This window comes from Lynx rufus, unplaced genomic scaffold, assembly GCF_022079265.1.
Source record: "Lynx rufus isolate CCGP_SWC_20201006 ecotype Redwood Valley unplaced genomic scaffold, mLynRuf1.p SCAF_5, whole genome shotgun sequence".
NCBI lineage: Eukaryota > Metazoa > Chordata > Mammalia > Carnivora > Felidae > Lynx > Lynx rufus.
In genome coordinates, this window is record NW_025814867.1 from 44,160,738 (window position 1) to 44,173,971 (window position 13,234).

Here is a 13,234-nt window from a genome sequence, read left to right on the forward strand (position 1 = left end):
AAGCATCCAACTTCGGCTCAGGTCATGATCTCGCAGTTTGTGACTTCGAGCTCGCATTGGGCTCTTGCTGACAGCTCAGAGCCTGGAGCCTGCTTTGGATTCTGTGTCTCCCTCTCTCTCCCTGCCCCTCCCCCACTCACTCTCTGTCTCCCTCTCTCTGTCTCAAAAATAAACATTTTTTAAAAATTAAAAAAAAAAATAGTAATGTTTTAGCCCTCATTTCACATATCTTTAAAAAGCCTAAAAGAAAAAAAAAAAAAAAACTGTAATGAATCTCTTTTTGGAAACTCCAAAGAAGAGAAGTCTTCAATAAGGCTGATTAGACAGAGTGAATTTTGACAATTGATGGCTTCCTCCAAATCTAAGACAAAAATAATGATTTCTACGGTATTTAGATATTTAAAAAACCGCTCCTTCTTTTTTCTAATCAAGAAAAAAAGCCTTTTTAACCAGAACCCCTTCCCTTTTTCCCCGTGCCCACCAATCTTCCTTCTCCGCCATACGTGCCCACTTTCTATCACCACATTCCTACCAATGCCTTATCACTCTACCCCCTCCCATAAAGTGTGAAGGTTTTTCAGTTTGTCTTTGGGTTTGTGTGTATGTGCTTGTGCACACTGGGCTAATTTATGCTGCAGAGACCACAAAGTTCAAAAAGTAGAGGGAATATCAGAGCTGGAAAAATCACAGTAGCCAGATGTGTCTGCCACGAACTTACCACATAAATTAGACTAGAAAAGAAGAAAAACAAATTGGAAAAAGAACAAAAAAAAAAGATAGCCTACATATAAATCTCACTTTGAGCAAACCTTAGCATACCTTTCTATGTGGTTTAAACAACACTAGACTTCAGTGTCCCTTAGCTATTTTATTTGCTGATAAAATGTTTTTAAGTGCTTTTATACACTTCCTAGAGGGAAGAATAAGCCAATTTACCAAACTGAGCACAGACAAGATTTTCCATCTTGTCTTGAAAAGCATGCCCTGCAAAAAAGAAAAACACACACATGTGTTTATAATTTGAAGTACAAATCAAGACAGACCGGGAGGACTTAGACTCTGGCCTGGTGAACAGCACATCTTCAAAGAGAGAGTGAGTGAGTGAGTGAGTGAGTGAGTGAGTGAGAGAGTGAGTGAGTGAGTGTGTGAGTGTGTGTGTGTGTGTGTGTGTGTGTGTGTGTGTGTGTGTGTGATTTTAAAAATTCCTATAGCATTAAAAATACCCTCTGGCTGCACTTTACCAAAAGTTTCTGAACCGGCTAGGGCTGGCAGTCTGGTGAAGTTGTTATACAGTCTTTATTTTTCCTGTTCTGTCTGGGAGGATACTGGCACCCCAGGTCGGGGCCTCACTCCAACAAAGAGGTCTGTTAATGTGTGACAGGAGCCCAGCGCACCATGGTTTATGATCGCTAGGATTATCACCAAAAGGGCAAAATTCACTTTCTCTTGGCAGTAATATTTTAAAATACGGGGATATTTTAAGTTGCCTCATGATTCAACTATTTGTGTGCTGAGAAACGGGAAAACCTTGATGCTGGCACACTTGTCGAGGGGGAAATGTCCTTTGCACGGAACTTGAGTGTGCCTGCTCTTCACAAACTCCCTGTTAACAATATGACGGAGAAAGGGACAGGTCACGAGCACATACGCCTCCTCATGTTCCCCCAACTGCTGTCTGGGGTCAACAAAACTATCTTTGCAACATGTGAGCAAAAGTGCCCAAACGATCCAAGTTGTGGGAATCGTGGTTGGGTTTTCCTGAGGGAGGAACAGGATGGCTTTGTAACAATGCACACCACAGCCTCTTCCTCAGAGTGCACACGGGCCAGAAAAGTGAGGGAAAATCAGGCTACCGGCTACCAATAACAGTTACAACAACATACTTCTTTGGGGCCTTTCTGTACGTTGAGTACTGAGGTACTCAAGACGACTTGGATGAGGTAGGGATCACAGTAGCTAGGGATGTCTGCTCTCATTATCACCACTTCACAGATAAGGAAAACTCAGACTCAGAGAGGCTGATAAACGAAACTAGTAAATGTCTAACCCAAGAGAGACTCAGTTGGGACTCCACGTTCCTCCCATCAACCACTATACAGAAAGGTCTCCTGCCTCCACTCTACCCCTACCACCACCCTAACACCCTAACCAGATTTCCTTAGCAGGCCCCATTTTCCCCCAAGCCCATTGTCCTATATGTTAGAATAGAAAGGGAGAGTCCTTTTTTTCCTGTTTCATTTTTCCCCCCCTTCCAAAAAATTTAGTAGGTTTTAATAGTGATTAATGAGAAGAACAACCCATTTAAAAGATGCAAGGTCCTGCCTGGTTTGTGTTATGAAAAAAAAATATAATCAACTCTCATATGTATAATCATTTTCTGCCTTCACTGTTACATAAAAGCTGTGATTCTAAACAAGTTGTGGGCCCCCAAACGATATGGCTTCCACCCAGAGGTAATCTCTCCTCTTTACTCTTTGAAGTTCTCCAAGGTCTTCCTTTCTTCTTCCATTCAGTAGGCATCTCTGGGGACTGAGATGCAAAGGTCACCAAGGTGCTCAGACAGAATGAAATAGGACAAAACCTGACAGGAAACCTGATTTGGCAGATACAAAAACAAAAATCTGAGTTAAAAACTAGACCAAGCCAGAGATGGCTATTTGAAATAAAATGCAAAAGAAGAAAAAGAAAAAGAAAAAGAAAAAGAAAAAGAAAAAGAAAAAGAAAAAGAAAAAGAAAAAGAAAATTGTCTTTTTCATTTCTCTCCTGCAGAGTCAATTTCATTTTACTTAGGCATTTGAAAAGTCAGTGAGTTTAGATACGTAACAAATCTGCCATCCTCCATAGATGCTTTTTCACTGGATACTGATGCAGCCTGACAAAAGTTTGCTCCATTTTTACAAAGTCACTCAATGCCTTTAAGTGGCAGGTTTCTTCTCTACCAATTAAAATATGATTGGACTTGCAAATTACATTTCAGGAATAGATGTACTAAAAAAATAAGATATCCATGGATAAGCTTGGGGGGGGGGGGCGGGGTGCTAAAATATTTCCACTAGAGGGTGCTATCCTCACTGAAAGTAATGAACAAACAGTGTTCCTAATTTAAAGCACTTTATACTCTAACTCGCCCAAAATAAATCTTTTGTTTCTCGTGAGCTTTTATGATGAACAATGAAATTATCTTCAAATCTAACATCCTAAAATTGAATAAAGTAGAAAATAAAAGTTTTCCTTCCACAAAGAATAATGTTAGTAATAAGAATAAAATAATTAGAGCTTGTTATGTCCCAGGCACCACATCTAAGCACTTTACACACATAAACTCATATAATCTCTTCATACTGTGATAATAATCCTCATTTTACATATAAGGAAACTGAGGCAAAATTAAGTAATTTCATAGGGTCATGAAGCTAGTAATGGGCGGAGCCATGTATCAAATTCTAACAGTCTGATTCCCAAATCCATATACCTAAACTACAGTAAAATAGAATCCCAATAAAAGGAGATTTATTGGGGCGCCTGGGTGGCTCGGTCGGTTAAGCGTCCGACTTCGGCTCAGGTCATGATCTCACAGTCCGAGGGTTCGAGCCCCGCGTTGGGCTCTGTGCTGACAGCTCAGAGCCTGGAGCCTGTTTCAGATTCTGTGTCTCCCTCTCTCTCTGCCCCTCCCCTGTTCATGCTCTGTCTCTCTCTGTCTCTCTCTGTCTCAAAAATAAATAAACGTGGGGCGCCTGGGTGGCGCAGTCGGTTAAGCGTCCGACTTCAGCCAGGTCATGATCTCACGGTCCGTGGGTTCGAGCCCCGCGTCGGGCTCTGGGCTGATGGCCCAGAGCCTGGAGCCTGTTTCCGATTCTGTGTCTCCCTCTCTCTCTGCCCCTCCCCCGTTCATGCTCTGTCTCACTCTGTCCCAAAAATAAATAAAAAAACGTTGAAAAAAAAAATTAAAAAAAAAATAAAAATAAATAAATAAATAAACGTTAAAAAAATTTTAAAAAAAAGGAGATTTATTTCTTAATGTATTAAGCAATATCAAAGATTATATCACAGTTCTAGAAATGCATAAAATTATCTTATAAAAGGTACTAATTTTATCATCTCATAATAATATTAATTATATTTTCACATTTTCATACATACATAAATACCTCCCTATAAAGGAGACACACCCATTAAGTTCACTTAGCTGTTAGTTACATTATATTGAAAAGACTAAAATTCTAGATTCAAAAAGTAGAAGGATTTGCTCTTTATATTTTTTAAGCACTGATAATGAAGAGTATGAACTACGGATAGAGCTATAGCTTGAAATAACATATTCTGAGTAAATCACTTATTATTAAGACCACATTATGACTCTGTAAATTATCCCCAGTCTTTGGTGCTCACTTGGCATTCCCTGTTATATTTCTTTTTTTTTTTTTTTTTTTTACATTTATTTATTTTTGAGAGACAGAGAGAGACAGAGAGTGAGCACGGGAGGGGCAGAGAGAGAGACACACACAGAATCTGAAGCAGGCTCCAGGCTCCGAGCTGTCAGCACAGAGCCCGACAAGGGGCTCGAACCCACGAACTGTGAGATCATGACCTGAGCCGAAGTCGGATGCTTAACCGACTGAACCACCCAGGCGCCCCCCTGTTATATTTCTATCCTTAGGACGTGTCTGTGATTCGGTGTGGGCTAGCAACACACTGTGTAATGGACAAATATTTAAATATTATTAGGAAAAAAACCCAGAATGTGTGTCTTGAGAAATTTACTGCTTCGATTTTTTAGAAATCTGGAAACTAAGGTATTTTAACTCAGGAATAGGTAAACATGTTTCCGACATTCAGATTACAATTTGTTTAGATATACTTTACTAGTCAATTGTGCTTCTGTGAGGAAAGGGGTGGCTCAGGTGCACAGGTTGACCCACATGTGCCTTCGTTGTTAAACAGTTTCAAGCATTCAAGTTCCTTTTAATTAGTCCACTTTCTACGTGTTGCACAATTTTTAAAAATGAAGACAAGTACCACATAAACAGGGATATTCATTCCAGTATTGTGCAACACACAATAGTGACAACCTAAATATCCATCAGATGGGGGTGCCAGGTGTATCAATATGTGGGACTACTAGGAAATCTTTTATTTTTAAAAAAAAATTTTTTTTTCCAACGTTTATTTATTTTGGGGACAGAGAGAGACAGAGCATGAACGGGGGAGGGGCAGAGAGAGAGGGAGACACAGAATCAGAAACAGGCTCCAGGCTCTGAGCCATCAGCCCAGAGCCTGACGCGGGGCTCGAACTCATGGACCGCGAGATCGTGACCTGGCTGAAGTCGGACGCTTAACCGACTGCGCCACCCAGGCGCCCCTAGGAAATCTTTTAAAAGAAGGCAACTCTGTATGTACAGATATAGAAGCAGAAAAGGCAAGGTGAAGAACAGTAGGTATAATACACTAGCATTCGTGTGAAGAAACACATACCCATGACTGGAAGCACTAGAAGACTCCAGGACTAAGGAATGGGGATTCAGGGGGCATCGGAGTGACTCAGTCAGTTAAACATCTGGCTCTGGATTTCGACTCAGGTCATGATCTCATGGTTCATGAGTTCAAGCCCCGCATCGGGCTTTGTGGTGACAGTGCAGGGTCTGCTTTGGATTCTCTCTCTCCCACCATCTCTCTGCCCCTCCCCTGCTCACGCACGTGCACTCTCTCTCAAAATAAATAAACTTAAAAAAAAAAAAAAAGGAATGGGGACCTGAGAAAAGTTTACTTTGTGAACAGTGCTTTGAAAAAGTGTTTGAATTTTTTTAACCAAGTCCATGAAAGACTTTTTCCAATTATAATACATTACAAAATTAAAGTTAATACTTTAATAATCAGTCTTTAGAATTTTTCATGAAAGCTAGATGGCTAAAAGAAAGACTGAAACTAGTCTAATGCTACCTAATTTGTGGTTTCTTTACTATACTTGCAACTGCTTTCTATTTGAGCTCTTATATATTGGGGACAAATGACTCATGGGAAGTTTTGGTTTACCACTGTTGGTAGAAGCATTTGTACCATTTTCCTTGATCTGCCCTTTAGATACGGGACACAACAGAAGTTATTCCAAGTCATTTGCTTTTTGGATATATTTTACATCTGCAAGCTTTAAAATGGTAGATCCAGACTTCCTGGCAGAACACACAATATATTTACTTGAAGCTAACTCGGGTTTACTTGAGTTCATACTCACTTTGGCTAAGTCACAGTACGAAGGAAGGTGTCGGGGAATAATGCTCCCTTTTTTATCCTGTTCATTCCTAAAAAATCCAACAAGAGACTCTTTTCACGCTAAAATTAACTATCCTGTGTACAAAGCAGTATCTGGATATCTGATCTTAAATGGAAAAGTTATCTGAAAATGGCATCATCTTTTATAAGACTTTAAAAGTATCCTCTTATTTTTAGCCTTTGGAAGCAGGAAAAATGCCTACCACAGAAGCTAATTAGTTATGTTGCTGCTGTGTATTCATTCACATCTGATTATCTCTAGTGGGAAGAATTTTAGTTCTAAGGTAAAGGCAATTAGCAGAAAATAATCTTTTCTCAATTCTAAAATCATACTTAAGCATTTTTTTTTTAAAGAGAGAGAGACAGAGCTCTCACACAAGCAGGGAAGGGACAGAGAGGGAGAGAAAGAGAGACTTTTTTTTAACGTTTATTTATTTATTTTGAGAGAGAGAGGGAATCTTTTTTTTTTTTTTTAATTTTTTTTAAAGTTTATTTTTGAGAGAGAGAGAGAGAGAGAGCAGGGGCAGGGAAAAGAGAGAGGGAGACACAGAATCTGAAGCAGGCTCTAGGCTCCAAGCGGTCAGCACAGAGCCTGACGTGGGGCTCGAACCCACAAACCGCGAGATCATGACCTGAGCCAAAGTCGGACGTTCAACTGACCTGAGCCACCCAGGTGCCTGGAGAGAGAAGCTTTTTTAATGCATTATTATTTTGTTTAATGTTTATTTTATTTTTGAGAGGGAGGGGAGGGGCAGGGAAGGGGAACAGTGGATCTGTGCTAGCAGCAGAGAGCCCAATGCAGGGCTCAAACCCACGAACTGTGAGATCATGACTTGGGCTGAAGTCAGATGCTTAACTGAGCCACCCAGGTGCCAAGAGAGACAGACAGAGAGAGAGAAAGAGAGAAAGGGAATGAATCTTAAGCAGGCTCCACGCTCAGCACAGGGCCCAATGCACGACCCTGGGATCAAGACTTGAGCTGAAATCAAAGAGTCAGACACTCAAGTGAGCCACCCAGGCGCCACTACATTTAAGCATTCTAAATGAAGTCAAGGGTGAGCTGCATTGTCCTGGGGCAGGTGTCTTGAGAAGCCACCTGCAAATCACATAAAGGCTAAATGCACTCTAAAGTCAGAGCAGCCTCAGTTGAAACTCCAGACCCTGCCATCCACGAGCTGTATGACCTTGGGAAAGTTTCCTTATCCATAAAATGGGAATGTCACCACTCCTTGTAGGGTTGTTGTGAGTTTAACGTGATAAGGCATGAAAGCACCAAGCCTGGTGTCAATCACATGTTATGCAAAATAATTATAATAAAAGAAGGAAGGAAAGGGATTGGAGGCCAGAATTGTACCTTTGGCAGTCTTCAGGGACCAAATTCACAGAATGGGGGTATGTACCCGACTTGGATGAATGAGAGGAGGCCTAAGTAATTCTTCAAAAAACTCCAGTAAAGACAATTGAAAGAGATGCCGTAACCTTAGCATAAACCTAGGTAGCATGAGTGCGAGGTGGTAGAAAAGGGGCCAGGAAGGCAGTCAAAGGTGGTGGCAGTGTAATGCACCCAAGAGCTATCTGGGGTGCATGAGGAGGCACTGAGACAACCAGAGCTGCTTCTGAGCTCCAGAGCCCCTTGGTTAAACACTTGTTCATTCACCTCCAGGTGAAAGCTTTAGGCTTACCGAGATTTGGCTGAGACACGGCCATGGACCTCTGGGGTGCTGGGGTGGGAGTGGCAGCAGGGTGGAGGTTCATCGGATTCAGGGACTGATTCATCGCCTTCCTGGGGTCTTGCCACGTGGTGATTTTTTCTATGTGACTAAAAGAAGGAAAACAATGATGTTTTTAATTGTCAGCACGATCATCATTATCACCATCACCAACAACAGCACAAGAGTTAAATGACGCCGGCTCTTCTTCCCTTAGGATCTGCTTACAGATGGCTGACACATTGTGTTTGTTTTCATCCAAGGTCACGCGTGCCCACATACCCCTCCATCCAAGGGCCCCATTGGGGATCTTGCAGGGAACTCTCTGAATACGAGCCCGTGACTTAGCTGTCCTAGCTGCCCCTACATGCAAAAACCCTTGTAAAGGCTTTCTGCCTCACCAGTGTATCCTGTCCCAGCCAAGGATCCTTCGGTCCTCAGCTCCTCAGGTGCTTCCCCGCCATTCAATCACGGGGATGCCATGGTGTGAACTCCTCTCCCAAAGCAAGACCGGGCCCTCCCGCCCCGCCAAGCCTCCCACGTTCCCCGGCTCATGTAATTGACATAATGAGGACACCTCTGTCAGTACCAGCCAAAGACAGAACTCTTGAAACCAACCTCGTAAATATGACACTACTGAGCTCTTATTAAGAGCAAGGAAAGCACTGTGAGGTCTAAGCAGGTGATACATAAAACCCCCAAGAAGCTTATGTTCTACTAAGCAAGGTTAACAACTGTTTAGCTGGAGGACAGGGTAGCAGGAATTAAATGTAGGAAGACCAGCAAGTGCCAGATTATGGAGAAGCCCAAATGTCAAAGCATGAAGGTTTCTGAGGGAAAAGACACGATTAGACTTCTGGTCATACACAACTTCCAGTATTTATATTGTGATTTAATCTCAGAGAAACTGGTACAACATAAGCTGCTGCCTAAAGTTTCCATATGTTCTTAGAAAGAGGGACAAGACCTCCAGCTTTGTCTGCCTCCTCCCAAACCACAACGTAAGTCATTCTTGGTAACTTATGTGCCCTACCGCACACCATCACCATCATCTCTTTTTTTTCCCCTGAAGTTTATTTATTTTGAGAGAGAGAGAGAGAGAGAGAGAGAGAATGCACACATAAGCAGGGGAGGGGGCGAGGGAGAGAGAGAATCCCAAGCAGGCTCCACATTGTCAGTGCAGAGCCTGATGCGGGGCTCGAACTCACGGAATTATAAGAATATAACCTAAGCCAAAATCAAGAGTCAGATGCTGAACCAACTAAGCCACCCTGGTGCCCCCAAAAACTTTTCTGAGATTTCATTATATTTTTCTTTTAAAGATGAGCATACTCATCTCGCGCTGTAACTTTGTTTTATGAATTGTATCAGAGTGCTTTTTATATATTGATCAAAGACCACAAAAGCTGACCGCAAAAACCAAACGTCAGCCTTTTGTTCTATGCCTTGCAACTAGGTTTACCTCTCCCAAACTATTTGTCTAGGCCAACCCCCACACACTAGGGACCTTCCCAGATCCACCTGAAAAGAAGCATGATTGTCCTTTCATTAAACACACCTTAATTTTGAATGACAATGGCCTCCTTTGAATCTTTAGCAACGCAAACCACTATTACTATCATTCAATTTAATCCCAAATCACTGTAATTCCTGGCCCTGGAGTTTTATTTGTCTCTTCTCTGGCGTGTTTCCTCACATCTGAATGCTGCTAAATGAATGCTGCTAAAATTCCTCTTCAGACTTCTTTATCCTAGACAGCAAGTTATTGCCATGGGGAACTCATCCACTGCCTGAGTGAAAGCTTGGATGTTTTCCCAAGAAGGCCTTTAAGTGAGTGTGATTTAAAAAAAAATAAAAGTCAGGCTTGATATAAAGGAAGCAAAATTAAGTTTAACTGTTGAGTTTCCATACTGTAAAAGCCATCGACAGTTTTCAAAAATATAATAAAAAATGTGGGGCGCCTGGGTGGCTCAGTCGGTTGAGCGTCCAACTTCAGCCCAGGTCATGATCTCACGGTCCGTGAGTTCGAGCCCCGTGACAGGCTCTGTGCTGACAGCTCGGAGCCCGGAGTCTGTTTCAGATTCTGTGTCTCCCTCTCTCCGACCCTCCCCTGTTCATGCTCTGTCTCTCTCTGTCTCAAAAATAAATAAACGTTTAAAAAAAAATTGTTTTTAAATGAGCTAGGAGGAATAAAAATTTTAAAACCAAGACTGTCTTGTTAAGAAGAACACAAGTGGGGGGGGAGGGGTAGGACCTAAATAAAGAAATGAGAATCACTTACTCCAGCGCAAAGAGACGATAAAGGAAAGAAACAATGGTCTCATTTATACCTTCAGTTTAAGAATTGTAATTCTGTGAAAGCTTTCATAAAATCCTTTTGTCAACTTTTGGTCAAGTGGAAACTCATAACCAGCCTCAGGGGATTTGTCATAGTCGTTTCAGAGTGAGGAACCAATTGATGAGGATGTCAGAGTTGAGTAAACTCCCTTTAGCCAAGTAATTAGAGCGAAGAAACCCTTTGACTAACCATCCCTTCAGGACCCACACTATTAAAACATGTTTTCCAAGGTAGGTATGCCCTGCATACTTTCCACAATGGCACCAGAAGGAAAGGAATTCTTCTCTCTCTCATGAGCCCTTCTCAGATCCCCTGAGACCATGGGTCCTGGTGCTGTGCCAGAAGCAGCATGAGCACGGCCACGGTGAGACAGAGTGACGCAGTGGAAGACACTTAAGGACACTGCTGGGGATAGTGGTAGGAATGACACAGGAGCCGGAACGATGCATTCCCAAAGGCTGGTCCCCACTCTCCTTCCCCATCCTGAACCAGTGGGCTGTGGCCCCCAAAACTGGGGAGAGCAGAAAGGCCCACAGCTAAGTGGTAAAAACGAGCCCAGCTTGCCGAAGGACTGCCACCACAACAGGCAGAGGGCTGGGGCTTTCTGGGAGGGCACTCTGGCCCCATCCCAGAGAGGTCTGACGCCAATGAGGCACAACTCAAACGTGGCTTCAAGTCCGAGAACTCCCCCAGGGCCGTGGGAGCCTCCTCAGCCCACCCTTCCAACCCCATACCCAGCCAACGCTTTTAAAGGAGTTTTGTTCCCAGCAGATTTGTTAATTAAAAGTGTCACTCACAGTATTCCCCAAAGACTAGAGTACAAGAGGGAGTCTTTCTTAAGTGAGCAGTTCTCATTGCTCAGAAACCACTCTGAGAAGAAAGCCACTCGAATTCCCAGCCTCTGCAGACCCACCAGTCGACCCGACGTCAGCTTTGCTTTAAGGCTCGGCTTCTATGAAGTCCAGGGTGGCTCCCAGTCTGAATGCCAAAAGCAAGAGCATTGCTCACAAGAACTTAATACATTGCTGATGATTTGATTTGAAAGCTAAATTCTGCTATTGTTCGAAACGTTTAGCTCCTGTCACCCCGTTCCCGAACGCAGGCTAAGCCACTGGCTCTTTCACACTGCTGTCTCATCTCCGCTCCCTCTGAGTTACTGACTCATTTCCTTTCTCGAATTTCTCAGTGTAACCTTACTGTCTGCCAGGACCCACAGTTTAGGATTAATCCCGACTTCCCTGCTACTCCCACCTCTTTCCTGATTTCATTCCTCCCTTGCTGCCCAGTCCTATTCAACCAAATGTCTCTGCTGTTTTTAAAAGCCCAATTTCTCCTGAAAATTTACATATATATTCAATCTGCTTATATATGTGTGTCCAATGAATACATATTCTGTACAGTTCTCATATTTTAAAAAATGGAACAAAAAAGGAAAAAAGGTATCAAACTATTTACGGGTATACATACAAGTTATAGGCCCACGGGTGCTTTTTTTCCTTACCAAACTCTCCTGTACTTTCCAGGTTTTTAACAGTGGCCATGCATTGTTTTCGTAAGCAGCAAAAACAAAAATAATCATGAAGGCACAACATGACAAAAAGGAAAATGACGCATGGGCATGCAGGTCACAGGGTACTAAAATGTTATTAAAGATAAACTGTAGATTTGGCTCGTAATTGTTGGGTGGCCAAAGGAAGAATGAGGGAAATGGAATTAATCACCTGGCCCCATGTTGTTTATCAAGAAAAAAAATGCCAGTTCCTAAGGATAAGGAAAACTTTTCCCGACACCATAAGGTCTTTTTCCTGGGCAAAAAAAAAAAAAAAAAAAAAAAACACTAAAAAACAAAAAACCCTGTAATTCACAAAAGACCCTGGCCCCCGGGGGCGGGGCTATAACAAAGATAAGAGGAGTGGCCTTCACTTCCCAGTCTTTCACAGTCTCGGGAAGACCAAACCAACTTCTCACCTCCAACCACATCAGGAGTCTCTCCTTAGAGAAGCATCCAGGTCCAAAAAGAGCTTCGGTGTTGGGGACTGCAGTTTGTGTTCAGGGGCAAGAAGGTCAGCGCTTCTCTGAGAAGACGTTTGGCTGGAAACAGTAGTTTATGGAAAGCTATGTTTTGTGAAATAATTTTTCCTTCTTGAATTAATATGTTGCTCAACAGAGATGCAAGTTCAGAAAGCCATTTTATTTATTACGGAAATTCTGTGTTTGAGGTTGAAATGTCACTGAAATGAGCAGAAGAGGCAGCTTCACCTCCCAATGTCCCTCCACTCACCGCCTGGTCCCTCCCATCGGCCTGCAGGGGATCTTTTAACTTAGCTCCTATTTCCTCCTTCCAGGCTCCTGCATGACCTTTCACCTTGATGAGCACAAGGGCCTCCAGGCTTCCCTTCCTCGTCTTTCTGGTTTTCCTCTGCCCTTCATCCCTTCCCCCACCCTCTCAATCAGATAATCCACTCTCCATCCCACCTCTAGACTCCTATCTCCAGGACAGCTGGGATCCAAGTCACTTCTTAGTCTCACTGCCTGTGAAATAAAAGTACTACTCGTGTAGGCATCTTCCAGAAAGAAGACCTACTGGTGTGACACTGTTCTGGAAAGATCAAAGTCTTGGCATCACACATATCTGAGTTTGTTGGGGTTTTTTTTAATATTTATTTTGGGGGGAGACTTGGGGCGGAGGGGGGTGGAGGGGAGGAGGGACAGAGGATCCGAAGGCGGTCTGCCCTGATAGAAGAGAGCCAGATGCGGGACTCGAATCCATAAACCGCAAGATCATGACCTGAGGCGAAGTCGGATGCTCAACCGAATGAACCCCCCAGGCGCCCTTCACATATCTGAGTTTTAAGGCTACTCTGATCTGTGTGATCTAGTTGGACAAGCCACTTCACTCATCCTGGTCTCAGCACCCAGA

General features: G+C 42.9%; 1 protein-coding gene across 1 annotated transcript in view; it reads right to left on the reverse strand.

The window, feature by feature from the left end:
- Positions 1–13,234, reverse strand: part of WWTR1 (WW domain containing transcription regulator 1) — a 136,779-nt gene that overhangs the window by 47,701 nt on the left and 75,844 nt on the right. The window contains exon 3 of the mRNA XM_047099983.1: positions 7,950–8,086. Within this exon, the coding sequence (XP_046955939.1) occupies positions 7,950–8,086 (137 nt within the window). The remainder of the gene's footprint in view (positions 1–7,949; positions 8,087–13,234) is intronic.